At 53.8% G+C, this 17,337-nt stretch overlaps 1 protein-coding gene across 1 annotated transcript in view; it reads left to right on the top strand.

The window, feature by feature from the left end:
• The window catches only part of LOC147092140 (T-cell surface glycoprotein CD5-like), a 92,460-nt gene extending 81,418 nt beyond the window's left edge, over positions 1-11,042 (top strand). Inside the window, exons 10-12 of the mRNA XM_085975558.1 lie at positions 2,460-2,570; positions 4,289-4,397; positions 10,352-11,042. Coding sequence (XP_085831684.1) covers positions 2,460-2,570; positions 4,289-4,383 — 206 coding nt within the window. The 3' untranslated portion in view covers positions 4,384-4,397; positions 10,352-11,042. The remainder of the gene's footprint in view (positions 1-2,459; positions 2,571-4,288; positions 4,398-10,351) is intronic.
• Positions 11,043-17,337: the final 6,295 nt, after the last annotated feature.

Here is a 17,337-nt window from a genome sequence, read left to right as displayed (position 1 = left end):
ACTGGTGGTGGTGGGGTGAAACTCCTCTCCCCGCTGTTCTTGTAATAGTATCCGTGGGATCGTGGGATTTTTTACTTTCATCTGAGAGGGCAGATGGGGTCCTCAGTTTAATATCTCATCCAAAATATGGCACCTCCGACAGTGCAGCGCTCCCTCCGACAGTGCACGGCACCCTCAGTACTGACCCTCCGACAGTGCAGCGCTCCCTCAGTACAGCCCCTCCAACAGTGCAGGGCTCCCTCAGTAATGACCCCCTGACAGTGCAGCGCTCCCTCAGTACTGCCCCTCCAACAGTGCAGGGCTCCCTCAGTACTGCCCCTCCGACAGTGCAGCGCTCCCTCAGTACTGCCCCTCCGACAGTGCAGCGCTCCCTCAGTACTGCCCCTCCAACAGTGCAGGGCTCCCTCAGTACTGCCCCTCCGACAGTGCAGCGCTCCCTCAGTACTGCCCCTCCGACAGTGCAGCGCTCCCTCAGTACTGCCCCTCCGACAGTGCAGCGCTCCCTCAGTACTGCACCTCCGACAGTGCAGCGCTCCCTCAGTACTGCCCCTCCGACAGTGCACGGCACCCTCAGTACTGCCCCTCCGACAGTGCAGCGCTCCCTCAGTACTGCCCCTCCGACAGTGCACGGCACCCTCAGTACTGACCCCCTGACAGTGCAGCGCTCCCTCAGTACGGCCCCTCCAACAATGCAGGGCTCCCTCAGTACTGCCCCTCCAACAATGCAGGGCTCCCTCAGTACTGCCCCTCCGACAGTGCAGCGCTCCCTCAGTACGGCCCCTCCGACAGTGCAGCGCTCCCTCAGTACTGCCCCTCCGACAGTGCGGCGCTCCCTCAGTACTGCCCCTCCGACAGTGCGGCGCTCCCTCAGTACTGCCCCTCCAACAATGCAGGGCTCCCTCAGTACTGCCCCTCCGACAGTGCAGCGCTCCCTCAGTACTGTCCCTCTGAGAGTGCAGTGTTTCCTCAGTACTGTCCTGCCGATAGTGCAGTGTTCCCTCAGTTCTCCCCCTCTGACAGTGCAGCGTTCCCTAAGTACTGACCCTCCGACAGAACAGCTCTCCCTCAGTACTGCTCCTCCGACAGTGCAGCGCTCCCTCAATACGGCCCCTCTGTCAGTGCAGCACTCCTTCAGTACTGCCCCTCCGACAGTGTGGCACTCCTTCAGTACTGCCCCTCCGACAGTGCGGCACTCCCTCAGTACTGCCCCGCCGGCAGTGCAGCGCTCCCTCAATACTGACCCTCCGACAATGCAGCGCTCCCTCAGTACTGCCCCTTCGACTGTGCAGCACGCCCTCAGTACTAGCACCGGGGGAGTGTTGGCCTGGATTATTGTGCTCGAGCCTCTGGAGTGGGACATGAACCCACAACCTTCTGACTCAGTGATGAGAGAGCGTGCTACTCACTGAGCCACGGCTTGCACCTTGAAATGCACCCCCTGACCAGCCTGTGGCCTGTCTGAATGGGATTGCTAATTGATGCCGAGAGACAGACCATTTTTACAGGTCCTATAGGAACTGGACCGAGACCGGCAATCTCATTTCAGGTGGACCATAACAAGCGGTGGAAAGAGAACGTCAGGTCCCAGAGGGTGAAAGGTCAGAGTATGACACACTGACCCCTCCCAGCCCGTCATCAGAGAGAGAGGAGATCTTCGCCCCCTCGACCTGGGATGGAGTTGAGCCCCACAGGTGAAACTCATTGAAACATATAAGATTCTGAGAGGGCTTGACAGGCTAGATGCTGAGAGTCTAGAACTAGGAGAGGCTGGTTCACACTTGCTGGAGTGTCTAGAAGTAGGAGGTCGCAGGTTCAGGATCAGGGGTTGGCCATATAGAAACAGAGAAAAATAGGAGCAGGAGTAGGCCATTCGGCCCTTCGAGCCTACTCCGCCATTCACTATGATCATGGCTGATCCTCTATCTCAATACCATATTCCCGCTCTCTCCCCGTACCCCTTGATGCCTTTTGTGTCTAGAAATCTATCTATCTCCTTCTTAAATATATTCAGTGTCTTGGCCTCCACAGGTTCACCACCCTCTGAGTGAAGAAATTTCTCCTCATCTCAGTCCTAAATGTCCTACCCCGTATCCTGAGACTGTGACCCCTCGTTCTAGACCCCCCCAGCCAGGGGAAACATCCTCCCTGCATCCAGTCTGAGGATTGAGATGAGAAGAAATTTCTTCACACAGAGGGCGGTGAACCTGTGGAATTCTCTGGGCTGTGGAGGCTCAGTCATTGGGTATATTCAAAACAGAAGTTGATAGATTTTGAATATTAAGGGAATCAAGGGATATGGCGATAGGGCCGGTGAATGGAGTTGAGGCAGAAGATCAGCCAGGATCTCATTGAATGGCGGAGCAGGCTCGAGGGGCCGAATGACCAACTCCTGCTCCTATCTCTTATGTACTTATGAAAGGTCAGTGTCTAACGGTCTGTTTTAAAAATAAATTTCCAAGTCTCGTTCCATCGAAACAACAACGCCAATCCGAGACCTGCTTCCACCCAAAGTGTGCCCGACAACCTCTACACGGAGACACCAGAGAAAGCTACCCTTTCCGCATACCCAGGTAAAGAAACCCAGCATCAGGCTGATGTGAATAAAGAAAGTACTTCCATTGCTATACAGGTAGACTATCCTTTATCCGAAAACCTCGGGACCAGCCGTGTTTCGGTTTTCGGAAAAGTTCGGATTTCGGAAGGTATTTTATAAGACTGGGAAATTTGTCGGGGGTGGGTCGGCGGGGGTGGGGGTCGGCGGGGGTCTGCGGGGGTCGGGGTCGGCGGGGGGGTCGGCGGGGGTCCGCGGGAGGTCGTGCGCACGACTTACGCTGACCCTCTGCTCAGCGTAAGTCGTGCGCCACTCTGGTCATGTCGTGCGCACGACTTACGCTGAACGAAAAAACCTTCGGTTTTTAGAGGGTTTCGGTTTTCGGAAGTTCGGATAAAAGGTAGTCTACCTGTATCGCCTTTCACGACCTCAGTACGTCCCAAAACACTGTACAACCAATGAAGTACTTTTGAAGTGTAGTCACTGTTGTAATGTAAGAATCGCGGCAGCCAATTTGCGCACAGCAAGCTCCCACAAACAGCAATGGCGTAAATGACCCGGTAATCAGATTTTTTTTGTGATGTTGATTGAGGGATAAATATTGGGCCCCGGGACAGCAGGGAGAATTCCCCGCTGCTCTTCTTCCAATAGTGGCCATAGGATCTTTTACGTCCAGCTGAGAGGGCAAACGGGACCTCAATTTAAGGCACCTCTGATAGTGCGGCCCTGCCTCAGTACTGCCCCTCCGACAGTGCAGTGCTCCCTCAGTAACGTCCCTCCGACAGTGCAGCGCTCCCTCAGTACTGCTCCTCCGACAGTGCAGCGCTCCCTCAGTACTGCCCCTCCAACAGTGCAGTGCTCCCTCAGTACTGCCCCTCCGACAGTGCAGCACTCCCTCAGTACTGCCTCTCCGACAGTGCAGCGCTCCCTCAGTACTGCCCCTCCAACAGTGCAGTGCTCCCTCAGTACTGCCCCTCCGACAGTGCAGCGCTCCCTCAGTACTGCCCCTCCGACAGTGCAGCACTCCCTCTGTACTGCCCCTCCGACAGTGCAGTGCTCCCTCAGTACTGACCCTCTGACAGTGCAACGCTCCCTCAGTACTGCACCTCCGACAGTACGGTGCTCCCTCAGTACTGGCCCCTCCAACAGTGCAGCGCTCCCTCAGTACTGCCCCCTCCGACAGTGCAGCGCTCCCTCAGTACTGCCCCTTCGACAGTGCAGCGCTCCCTGAGTACTGACCCTCCGACAGTGCAGCACTCCCTCAGTACTGCCTCTCCAACAGTGAAGTGCTCCCTCAGTACTGACCTTCGGACAGTGTAGCGCCTCAGTACTGCCCCTCCGACAGTGCAGCGCTCCCTCAGTATTGAGCCTCGGACAGTGCAGCGCTCCCTCAGGACCGCCCCTCCGACACTGCACTGTCGGGGATGCTCAAGAGGCCAGAATTAGAGGAGCGCAGTGATCTGTGAGGGTTGTAGGGCTGGAGGAGATTACAGAGGTAGGGAGGGTGGTAGGGCTGGAGGAGGTTACAGAGATAGGGAGGGTTGGACGGCTGGAGGAGGTTACAGAGATAGGGAGGGTTGTAGGGGCTGGAGGAGGTTACAGTGATAGGGAGGGTTGGAGGGCTGGAGGAGGTTACAGAGACAGGGAGGGTTGTAGGGGCTGGAGGGAATGCCTCCACTATTATCTTCCCACCACCCCTCCGCCCCCACTTCATCATCCAATACTTCTTCTTGACAGCTTTGGAGCGAAGGGCCAACCTCCCAGTAAATCAGCGAGACAACTCCTCAGACAGTGACTACGACTTCTTTGACACCAACGCCCAGCGAATATAAACTCCTCGGGCAGGGTGAGTATCCAAAGACTCAGTCAGTTAGTCGCTGTAGGATGGGAGGGGTGGACGGGAAGGGTCACAGCGAGACCCTAACTCACATTCAAGGCATATTCCGATGTACAATCTACCCTTTCATGGACTCTATCCCATCAACTTAATCTCCTCCCACAGCCCATGTACACTGTCCCCTATCATGGACTCTACCCACCCATTTAATCTCCTCCCACAGCCCATGTACACTCTCCCCTATCATGGACTCTACCCACCCATTTAATCTCCTCCCACAGCCCATGGACACTCCACCCTATCATGGACTCTACCCACCCATTTAATCTCCTCCCACAGCCCATGTACACTCTCCCCTATCATGGACTCTACCCACCCATTTAATCTCCTCCCACAGCCCATGTACACTCTCCCCTCTGATGGACTCTACCCACCCATTTAATCTCCTCCAACAGCCCATGGACACTCCCCCCTATCATGGACTCTACCCACCCATTTAATCTCCTCCCACAGCCCATGTACACTCTCCCCTCTGATGGACTCTACCCACCCATTTAATCTCCTCCAACAGCCTGTGTACACTCTCCCCTATCATGGACTCACCCCCTTTAAAATTGCACCATTTGGATTACATTGCCTCATGAATGTAATAGTTCCTGAATTTCTGTCGCTGTATTCAGCCTAATGATTTGATTGACAGGATGAAAATGATACCAACGTATTTTAACTCCATCTACCCGCCTTGGTCCCGTATCCCTTAATACCCTTAACCTAACAACAATCTATTGATCTCACTTTTGACATTTTCAATTGAGCCCCAGACTCAACAATCTTTTGGTGGAGGGAGTTGCAGATTTCCGTTAACCCTTTGTGTGAAGAAGTGCTTCCTGACATCACCCCCGAACGGCCTGGCTCTAATTTTAAGGTTATGGTCCCCTTGTTCTGGACTCCCCCCACCAGACGAAATAGTTTCTCTCTATCTCTACCCCATCAAATCTTTTAATCACCATAAACAGCTCGATTAGACCAGCCCTTAATCCTCTATACTCGAGGGAACACAAGCCCAGTCTGTGCAGCCTGTCCTCATAATATAATCCTTTTACCCCCGGTATTATTCATATTGTCAATAATGGTTACGATCATCTATATATATAAAAGGATACTTCTGTCTGTCATTCCGTCTGTCTGTCTGTATTGAATAAACTCGAAAGTTATAGAGCATACCTACACGTGTGTTACGTCGAAAGAAAGCTGACGAATCCAGAACCGTCATAAGCGTATTTACTTTTCGGTCGGACGAAAATTGTTCGTGCGTTATGCAAAAAACCTTCAAAATTAAACTCATTATCTGCTAATTACCATTGACTGACTGACGTCAAGGTCGACCAATCCTGTGCCGTCACGATTGACCAATCCTACAGTTCAGTCGCCTGATGGTTGGCCAATCGCTGCGTCTGTGGGCGGGACTAATGCTTTTCAACTCAGGCATCGGGCAGCCATTGCTTCACTACTTCCAGCTCAAACTCTGCTACTCCAGCTTCGAAAAAGTTAGTATCTCTTTTAAAAATAACATCACATTTACCAAAAACGTTTTATAAGTACTTTCACTTTCATCTTTGAAGCTATTAAAAGGTAGAAATGTTGCCCGGCAGCAGATTCACACAGGGACAGACAGACAGGCCCCAAAGCCTGGGACTCGATTTAAACCGCCCGGCCCAAAACAGCCCTGGCAAAGCCGGGCTCCCCCAGCTAGTATCTATCTATATATATAAATCGGTCGATCTGTCTGTCTGTCATTCTGTCATTCTGTCTGTCATCGCGTGTGCATCTGGCGGGCTATGCGCTCGAAAGATACAGGGCGTACCTACGCGCACGTTACCTCCAAAGAAAGCTTACGCTTCCGAGACGGTTTTAAGCATATTTACATTTCGGCCGGGCTAAAATCGCGCCCGCGGTATCCCAAAAACCTTCAACATTCCGCTCATTAGCATCTCATTATCCGCTCATTAGCAACAGAGTGACCTCGAGGTCGACCAATCGTACGGCGGCTTGCTGCCGCGTGCAGCCGGGCCAATCGGTGCATGTGTGGGCGGGCCTTATCGTTCTAAACCGAGGTGAGTCGCCGCCATCTTGATTCCAAACTTTTCCTTTCTTTTTCCCGCTTTCTGCGTCTTTAAAAAAAACGTTGCTTTTAAAACACATATTGTTTTAAAAAAAAATGATTTAGAAGCGAATTAACTTATCTAATCTCATTAATTTTCCTACCTTTCCCCGTTTTTCCAGGTAGGCCTCGAAGCCTCGGCTTCTCCTCCGCACCCACGCCAGAGCTAGGCACCTCCCGGCCCCACTCGAAGGCTGCAGGGGCCGGCCTCAGCCCAGCGCTGCTACCTTACTAAAGGGTGCGCGCGCAGCAGGAGCTGAGACGCGGTGTCTCTCTCTGGCTCGGCCGGGGGGCGGGGCTTGCTGAGCGTCAACGGTTACCCTGGCAACCGGGCCCGCCGGCCGTCTCGCACAGCCGCAATCGGCGGTCTTCACCTCGGGGGGGGGGCGCGACCCTCAGGGGGGGCCGTGACCCTCTGCGGGGGCCGTGACCCTCGGGGGGGCCGCGACCCTCGGGGGGTGGCCGCGACCCTCGGGGGGGGCCGCGACCCTCGGGGGGGCCGCGACCCTCGGGGGAGGCCGCGACCCTCGGGGGGTGCCCCCCGCCCTCAATCCCCTCCCCTCCCTTCCCTCCCCTTCCCCTCCCTCCCTCCCCCCCGCCCCTCCCCTCCCCCCTCCCCCCTCCCCTTCCCCCCTCCCCCTCCCCCCCTTCCCTCCCCCCCTCCCCCCTTCTCCCCCCCTTCCCCCCTTCTCCCCCCTTCCCCCTCCCCCCCTCCCCCCCTCTCTCCCCCCTCCCTTCCCCCCGCCCTCCCTTCCCCCCCTCCCTTCCACCCTCCCTTCCCCCCCGCCCTCCCTTTCCCCCCCGCCCCGCCCTCCCTTCCCCCCCGCTCTCCCTTCCCCCCCGCCCTCCCTCTCTTCCCCCCACCCGCGCTCTCTCTCTTCCCCCCAGTCTCTCTCTCTCTTCCCCCCAGTTGCTCTCTCTCTACCCCCCAGTCGCTCTCTCTCTCTCTTCCAACAACAACATGCCCTCGAAAAAGCCTCGGCACCGCCGGGCACTTCAGCTAGTCTATATATATAAAAGGATACTTCTGTCTGTCTGTCATTCCATCTGTCTGTATTGAATAAACTCGAAAGTTATAGAGCGTACCTACACGTGTGTTACATCGAAAGAAAGCTTACGATTCCAGAACCGTCATAAGCGTATTTACTTTTTGGTCGGACTAAAATTGTTCGCGCGTTATGCAAAAAACCTTCAAAATTTAACTCATTATCTGCTAATTAGCATTGATTGACTGACGTCAAGGTCGACCAATCCTGTGCCATCATGATTGACCAATCCTACAGTTCAGTCACCTGATGGTTGGCCAATCGCTGTGTCTGTGGGCGGGACTCATCGTTTTCATCTCAGGGATCTGGCAGCCATTGCCTCAAGCTAACAACCCCATTTACTTCCAGCTCAAAATCTGCTAATCCAGCTTCGAAAAAGTTAGTATCTCTTTTAAAAATAACATCACATTTACCAAAAACGTTTAATAAGTACTTTCACTTTCATCTTTGAAGCTATTAAAAGGTAGAAATGTTGCCCGGCAGCAGATTCACAAAGGGACACAGAGATAGGCCCCAAAGCCTGGGACTCGATTTAAAACGTTGCCCAGCAGCAGATTCACACAGGGACAGACAAACAGGCCCCAAAGCCTGGGACTCGATTTAAACCGCCCAGCCCAAAACAGCCCTGGCAAATCCGGGCTCCCCCAGCTAGTCTATCTATATATATAAAAGGATACATCTGTCTGTCTGTCATTCCGTCTGTCTGTATTGAATAAACTCGGAAGTTATGGAGCGTACCTACACGTGTGTTACGTCGAAAGAAAGCTTACGATTCCAGAACCGTCATAAGCGTATTTGCTTTTCGGTCGGACTAAAATTGTTCGCACGTTATGCAAAAAACCTTTAAAATTAAACTCATTATCTTCTAATTAGCATTGATTGACTGATGTCAAGGTCGACCAATCCTGTGCCGTCACGATTGACCAATCCTACAGTTCAGTCACCTGATGGTTGGCCAATCGCTGCGTCTGTGGGCAGGACTAATGCTTTTCAACTCAGGCATCGGGCAGCCATTGCTTCACTACTTCCAGCTCAAAATCTGCTAATCCAGCTTCGAAAAAGTTAGTATCTCTTTTAAAAATAACATCACATTTACCAAAAACGTTTTATAAGTACTTTCACTTTCATCTTTCAAGGTATTAAAAGGTAGAAATGTTGCCCGGCAGCAGATTCACAAAGGGACACAGAGACAGGCCCCAAAGCCTGGGACTCGATTTAAAACGTTGCCCGGCAGCAGATTCACACAGGGACAGACAGACAGGCCCCAAAACCTGGCACTCGATTTAAACCGCCCGGCCCAAAACAGCCCTGGCAAAGCCGGGCTCCCCCAGCTAGTATCTATATATATAAAAGGATACTTCTGTCTGTCATTCCATCTGTCTGTCTGTCTGTCTTGAATTAACTCAAAAGTTATCGAGTGTACCTACACGTGCGTTACGTCGAAAGAAAGCTGACGATTCCAGAACCGTCCTAAGTGTATTTACGTTTCAGCCGGACAAAAATTGTTCGCGCATTATGCAAAAAACCTTCAAAATTAAACTCATTATCTGCTAAGTAGCATTGATTGACTGACGTCAAGGTCGACCAATCCTGTGCCAGCACGATTGACCAATCCTACAGTTCAGTCGCCTGATGGTTGGCCAATCGCTGTGTCTGTGGGCGGGACTAATGCTTTTCAACTCAGGCATCGGGCAGCCATTGCTTCACTACTTCCAGCTCAAACTCTGCTAATCCAGCTTCGAAAAAGTTAGTATCTCTTTTAAAAATTTCATAACATTTACCAAAAACGTTTTATAAGTACTTTCACTTTCATCTTTGAATCTATTAAAAGGTAGAAATGTTGCCCGGCAGCAGATTCACACAGGGACAGACAGACAGGCCCCAAAGCCTGGCACTCGATTTAAACCGCCTGGCCCAAAACAGCCCTGGCAAAGCCGGGCTCCCCCAGCTACTGCTTAATAAACCCGTGAATGTCCACCCGTAATGCTGAAAACCCAATTATTTTGAGGGCATGTTTTTTTTATTCATTCACTAGATTTGGCCATCGCTGGCATGGGCAGCATTTATTGCCCATCCCTAGTTGCCCCTTGAGAAGGTGGTGGTGAGCCGCCTTCTTGAACCGCTGCAGTCTGTGTGGTGGAGGTGCTCCCACAGTGCTGTTAGGGAGGGAGTTCCAGGATTTGGACCCAGCGACCATGGCTTGAAGGGGAACTTGGAGGTGGTGGTGTTCCCATGCGCCTGCTGCCCTTGTCCTTCTAGGTGGTAGAGGTCGCAGGTTTGGGAGGTGCTGCCGAAGAAGCCTTGGTGAGTTGCTGTCACGGTATGCCGGTGGTGGAGGGAGTTAATGTTTAAGGCGGTGGATGGGGTGCCAATCAAGCGGGCTGCTTTGTCTTGGATGGTGTCGAGATTCTTGAGTGTTGTTGGAGCTGCACTCATCCAGGCAAGTGGAGAGTATTCCATCACACTCCTTACTTGTGCCTTGTAGATGTTGGAAAGCCTTTGGGGAGTCAGGAGGTGAGTCACTCACCGCAGAATATCCAGCCTCTGACCTGCTCTTGTTACCACAGTATTTATGTGGCTGGTCCAGTTAAGTTTCTGGTCAATGGTGACCCCCAGGATGTTGATGGTGGGGGATTCGGCGATGGTAATGCTGTTGAATGTCAAGGGGCGGTGGCTAGACACAAGATGTTTCTAAGTGGGAACATCCATCCTCTAACAGACCAATGTGTTTTCTCATTTCTTCTTTCCACGTGCAGGGAGCATGCGAGATTCCAGGAAATTCTTGGGATTTGGATGGGTTGACTTTCAAGCTGAGAGGAATGAGGAGCTGGGAGGTGCCACGGAGGTCGAGAGACGTGGGCAGGTCCTCGCGGTCTAACGCAAGGCTGCAATGAATGAATGAATATTAAGACTGTTGGACTAGAGTTTCCACTTTGGACGCAATTGGGAAATTGCGTCCAAATTGCGCTGGATATCGCGCTGGTTAGGTAACGGTAAAATCCATTTGCAAAAATCGCAAATCGTCCCCCTGAAGCAGCGCAGCCTGGGCAGCGCGATAAGACGCAAACGTTCAATATCTTTTCTCTATCCGTTAAAAAAAATGCTCCCTGATGTATTGAAGAGTGCCAACCTGGTGCCTTATTATTAATACACCCAAAAAGATTAGCATTTTTAATCAGGGTGTCCAGTCCGTCATCTGCGAGTAACCGGATTTAAAATCACTGGAAAAAAATGGCTTTCGAAAACGACACTGAAGTAAGATACAGTTCCGTTGGTGTACACTAGTTGCTCTCTGAGTGAATGAAACATTTTATCAATAACATTTTTAAACGTGCCTGTCTGCCTGCGAACATGAGCGAGTTTTTGACGAGCCTTCCTGAACCAGCGCAATTGGTAGATTCTCATAATTTCAACCTGGGGGGTGGGGGGGGGAGGCGCGTGGTCAGTTGTTTGTGGGTGGGGCAGGTTTGTGGGCATGGCCAGTATAGTGATTGGATCCCGAATTCTCCGTTCGTCCCTCTCCCATTAGCGCTCCCACGCGGGGAGTTTCAGTCCGGTGGCGGTGCGGGTGCAGGTGGGAGTGCGCTGAACAGGTCAGAGCGCGGACACCCTGCGCGCTGATGTGATAAGGACTCCGCTGTGACGTCACAAAGGGTTGGACATCAATGTCGCAGGGACGTCATAAGGAGCCCTCTGTGACATCACAAAGGGCTGGACGTCAATAATGCAGGGATGTTATAAGGAGCCCTCTGTGACATCACAAAGGGCCGGACATCAAAGTCGCAGGGATGTCAGAAGGAGTCCTCTGTGACATCACCAAGGGCCGGACGTCAAAGTTGCAGGGATGTCATAAGGAGCCCTCTGTGACATCACAAAGGGCCGGACGTCAAAGTTGCAGGGATATCATAAGGAGCCCTCTGTGACATCACAAAGGGCCGGACGTCAATAATGCAGGGATGTTATAAGGAGCCCTCTGACATCACAAAGGGCCGGACGTCAAAGTTGCAGGGATATCATAAGGAGTCCTCTGTGACATCACAAAGGGCCGGACATCAAAGTTGCAGGGATGTCATAAGGAGTCCTCTGTGACATCACAAAGGGCCAGACGTCAATAACGCAAGGGTGTCATAAGGAGTCCTCTGTGACATCACAAAGGGCCAGACGTCAATGTCGCAGGGATGTCATAAGGAGCCCTCTGTGATATCACAAAGGGCCGGACGTCAAAGTTGCAGGGATATCATAAGGAGCCCTCTGTGACATCACAAAGGGCCGGACGTCAATAACACAGAGATGTTATAAGGAGTCCTCTGTGACATCATAAAGGGCTGCGGTGAGGTGGGCTGCTATGCGGAACCAGGACGCTTGTTAAATGTACAAGGTGTGGTTCACAGCCACACCAGGGGGTTGGGGTGGGTTTGGGGGGGGAACAGCAAGATCTCACGTTCCACGCTGAGACTCGGTGCCCCCTACTGGTGGGGGAGGGAGAACATCAGCCGGGGTTCCTGCCTCTGATCATAAACCTCTGACCGCTCCCCCCTGGCCCCCTGCACCCACCAGTCCGTGGGCCGGAGGAAGACAGATTTGGGGACGGGGTGGGTTTCTGTGATGCCCCCACAGTGGAATGTCCTGCCAATGCTTGCATGATGAACAAACCACTTGGGGGGGGGCGGTCCTTACGATGTCCTTGCAACATTGACTCCGGACCTTTGTGATGTCACAGAGGGCTCCTTATGACATCCCTGCGACTTTGACTCCGGCCCTTTGTGATGTCACATAGGACTCCTGATAACATCCCTGCATATCCCGCACAGGCACCCACGAACACTGTTCCCGTGCCCTCTTCCTTTCCCCGGTTAACGCCGCCTGTACACATGGGTACGAGACAGCACCGTACCGTGAAAACGTTTGTACGCAAAGTTTGTCGATCACAAATACAGCCCCTCGAACCTGTTACACAGGAAGAGGAGGAGGCCCATTCAGCCTCTCGAGCCTGTTACACAGGAACAGGAGGAGGCCGTTCAGCCCCTCGAGCCTGTTACACAGGAACAGGAGGAGGCCGTTCAGCCCCTCGAGCCTTTTACACAGGAAAAGGAGGAGGCCCATTCAGTCCCTGGAGCCTGTTACACAGGAACAGGAGGAGGCCCATTCAGTCCCTCGAGCTTGTTACACAGGAACAGGAGGAGGCCCATTTAGTCCCTCGAGCTTGTTACACAGGAACAGGAGGAGGCCCATTCAGTCCCTCGAGCCTGTTACACAGGAACAGGAGGAGGCCATTCAGCCCCTCGAGCCTGTTACATAGGAACAGGAGGAGGCCATTCAGCACCTCGAGCCAGTTACACAGTAACAGGAGGAGGCCATTCAGCCCCCTCGAGCCTGTAACACAGGAACAGGGAGAGGCCAGTCAGCCCCTCGAGCCTGTTACACAGGAACAGGAAGAGGCCATTCAGCCCCTTGAGCCTGTTACATAGGAACAGGAGGAGGCCATTCAGCCCCTTGAGCCTGCTACACAGGAACAGGTGGAGGCCATTCAGCCCCTTTGTTACATAGGAACAGGAGGAGGCCATTCAGCAACTCGAGCCTGTTGCACAGGAACAGGAGGAGGCCATTCAGCCCCTTGAGCCTGTTACATAGGAACAGGTGGAGGCCATTCAGCCCCTTTGTTACATAGGAACAGGAGGAGGCCATTCAGCAACTCGAGCCTGTTACACAGGAACAGGAGGAGGCCATTCAGCCCCCTTGAGCCTGTAACACAGGAACAGGAAGAGGCCATTCAGCCCCTCGAGCCTGTTACACAGGAACAGGAGGAGGCCATTCAGTCCCTCGTGCCTGTTACACAGGAACAGGAGGAGGCCATTCAGCCCCTCGAGCCAGTTACACAGGAACAGGAGGAGGCCATTCAGCCCCTCGAGCCAGTTACACAGGAACAGGAGGAGGCCATTCAGCCCCCTCGAGCCTGTTACACAGGAACAGGAGGAGGCCATTCAGCCCCTCGAGCCTGTTACACAGGAACAGGAGGAGGCCATTCAGCCCCTCGAGCCTGTTACACAGGAACAGGAGGAGGCCATTCAGCCCCTCGAGCCTGTTACACAGGAACAGGAGGAGGCCATTCAGCCCCCTCGAGCCTGTTCTGCCATTGAATTGAATCACGGCTGACCTGCATCTTCACACCATCTACCCGCCTTGGTTCCGTAACCCTTCAGACCCTTCCCGAATGTGTGTTCTGCGTCTGACCTTTGACACGTCTGCGACACGTGTCATGCCCCACTTTACGACCTCAACGCCGCTCCACCCCCCTCACCAGCGGCGCGGCCGACATCCGGCTCCAGCGATAAGGAAACGCTCCCCTGGGAGCTTCCCATGGCAAAGCGCATCACCCCCTCCCCGGACCTCCCGCCGCATATCCCACAGCGTCCGCACGGTTCACGTACCTCCCTCCGAGGTGGGGGCAATCGGCCAACAAGAAACGCGCCAGCCGCCATTGTTGAAGGGGCCGATTAAATCCAGCCTCAGCTGACCTCGGGGGAGCGACACAAAGGATGGGAGAGGGAGGGATCATCGGGCTCAATGCAGGGGGGGTTTCGAGGGCAGTTAAAGGCCCCCATTGACCAGCGGTCTGTGCTCCCGCCCTATGATTTATTAACCCCTTCGACCTGAGCGGTTTTGGGATGGGTGGGGGCGAGAAATGGGGAATAACTGATAGAACTGATAGCGAGCCAATGATTCAAGAGTCCCTGACAGAAAGGCCTGCGGCTGAACCATGCCCGACAACAGCTCGAATTCAAAATCCTCCATCCTTCTTCTCAATTCCCTCCACGGCCTCGCCCCTCCCTATCTCCATAAACTCCAGCCCTACAACCCTCCCTATCTCTATAAACTCCAGCCCTGCAACCCTCCCTATCTCTATAAACTCCAGCCCTACAACCCTCCCTATCTCTGTAACCTCCTCCAGCCCCTACAATCCTCCCTATCTCTATAACCTCCTCCAGCCCCTACAACCCTCCCTATCTCTGTAACCTCCTCCAGCCCCTACAACCCTCCCTATCTCTGTAACCTCCTCCAGCCCCTACAACACTCCCTATCTCTGTAACCTCCTCCACCTCCTACAACCATCCCTATCTCTGTAACCTCCTCCAGCCCTACAACCATCCCTATCTCTGTAACCTCCTCCAGACCCGACAACCCTCCCTATCTCTGTAACCTCCTCCAGCCCCTACAACTCTCCCTATCTCTGTAACCTCCTCCAGCCCTACAACACTCCCTATCTCTGTAACCTCCTCCACCTCCTACAACCATCCCTATCTCTGTAACCTCCTCCAGCCCTACAACCATCCCTATCTCTGTAACCTCCTCCAGCCCTACAACCCTCCCTATCTCTGTAACCTCCTCCAGACCCGACAACCCTCCCTATCTCTGTAACCTCCTCCAGCCCCACAACCCTCCCTATCTCTGTAACCTCCTCCAGACCCGACAACCCTCCCTATCTCTGTAACCTCCTCCAGCCCTACAACCCTCCCTATCCCTGTAACCTCTGCCAGCCCTACAACCCTCCATATCTCTGTAACCTCTTCCAACCCTACAACCCTCCCTATCTCTGTAACCTCCTCCAGCCCTACAACCCTCCCTATCTCTGTAACCTCCTCCAGCCCTACAACCATCCCTATCTCTGTAACCTCCTCCAGCCCTACAACCATCCCTATCTCTGTAACCTCCTCCAGACCCGACAACCCTCCCTATCTCTGTAACCTCCTCCAGCCCACAACCCTCCCTATCTCTGTAACCTCCTCCAGACCCAACAACCCTCCCTATCCCTGTACCCTCCTCCAGCCCTACAACCCTCCCTATCCCTGTAACCTCCTCCAGCCCTACAACCCTCCATATCTCTGTAACCTCCTCCAACCCTACAACCCTCCCCATCTCTGTAACCTCCTCCAGCCCTACAACCCTCCCTATCTCTGTAACCTCCTCCAGCCCTACAACCCTCCCTATCCCTGTAACCTCCTCCAACCCTACAACCCTCCCTATCTCTGTAACCTCCTCCAGCCCTACAAACCTCCCTATCTCTGTAACCTCCTCCAGCCCTACAACCCTCCCTATCTCTGTAACCACCTCCAGCCCTACAACCCTCCCTATCTCTGTAACCTCCTCCAGCCCCTGCAATCCTCCCTATCTCTGTAACCTCCTCCAGCCCTACAACCCTCCCTATCTCTGTAACCTCCTCCAGCCCTACAACCCTCCCTATCTCTGTAACCTCCTCCAGCCCCTGGAATCCTTCCTATCTCTGTAACCTCCTCCAGACCTACAACCCTCCCTATCTCTGTAACCTCCTCCAGCCCCTACAACCCTCCCTATCTCTGTAACCTCCTCCAGCCCTACAACCCTCCCTATCTCTGTAACCTCCTCCAGCCCCTGCAATCCTCCCTATCTCTGTAACCTCCTCCAGCCCCTGCAATCCTTCCTATCTCTGTAACCTCCTCCAGATCCGACAACCCTCCGTGATATTTATGCTCCTCCAATTCTGGTCTCTTTCACATCCCCCTCGATGTCCATCGCGCCACCATTGGTGGCCGTGCCTTCAGTTGCCTGGGTCCTAAGCTCTGGAATTCCTTCCCTAAACCTCTCCGCCTCTCTCTCCTCCTTTAAGACACTCCTTAAAACCCACCTCTTTGACCAACCTTTCAGTCAACTGCCCTAATATCTCCTTATGTGACGCAGTGTAAAATTTTGTTTGATAATCGCTTCTGTGAAGGGCCTTGGGACATTTCACTATGTTGAAGGCGGCTGTATGAATGGAAGTTGTTGTTGAACTGGAGCACAAACACTGGCATGGACCTGTTGGGCCAACTGGCCTCTTCCTGTGCTGTAAATACTTTGTAACAGGTGATGTATATACGCGATTGGTGTCGGCCATGTTTTTGTGATCTGGGTAAGCAGGGCCCAGTTGCGCTTGTTGAAGAGATCAATAAAGTTTTTTTTTATACTGCTGCGCTTTGTGCTGCCTTCAAAGTTTCACATATTCTGCGAGAGGATGGTTTGGAGCAGCAAAGGATTTGTGCCTCTCAGTCAAACCCAGCGTCCCGCCCAACCGCACCAGCAGAGAGACGAGCCCCACTGCCCGGGAGCTGGGTTAGACCCCAGGTCGCTGGGGTTGAAAGGTCAGTGCATCAGCTGACACTCCCCAAACAGTGTGATGGTCCAGTTCCCCTGACCATGGGGAACACGGGCTATCTGGACCCTCACACCGTCCGACTTCCTTCCCTCCCTCAGTCTTCCAGTGCCAGTACTTTGGGAGCACTGCACTGTCGGAGGGGCAGTACTGAGGGAGCGCTGCACTGTCGGAGGGGCAGTACTGAGGGAGCGCTGCACTGTCGGAGGGGCAGTACTGAGGGAGCGCTGCACTGTCGGAGGGGCAGTACTGAGGGAGCGCTGCACTGTGGGAGGGCCAGTACTGAGGGAGCGCTGCACTGTCGGAGGGGCAGTACTGAGGGAGCGCCGCACTGTCGGAGGGGCAGTACTGAGGGAGCGCTGCACTGGCGGAGGGGCAGTACTGAGGGAACGCTGCACTGTCGAAGGGGCAGTGCTGAGGGAGCGCCACACTGTCGGAGGGGCAGTACTGAGGGAGCATTACATTGTTGGAGGGGCAGTACTGAGGGAGTGCTGCACTGTCGGAGGGGCAGTACTGAGGGAGCGCTGCACTGTCGAAGGGGCAGCACTGAGGGAGCGCTGCACTGTCGGAGGGGCTGTA

The sequence above is a fragment of the Somniosus microcephalus genome, unplaced genomic scaffold (assembly GCF_052327205.1).
Source record: "Somniosus microcephalus isolate GS21.2 unplaced genomic scaffold, FLI_Smic_1.0 unresolved_chr2, whole genome shotgun sequence".
In the NCBI taxonomy this organism is placed as follows: Eukaryota; Metazoa; Chordata; class Chondrichthyes; order Squaliformes; family Somniosidae; genus Somniosus; species Somniosus microcephalus.
The sequence above is the reverse complement of the archived record's forward strand: the minus strand, read 5'-3'. Positions and strand labels throughout refer to the sequence as shown.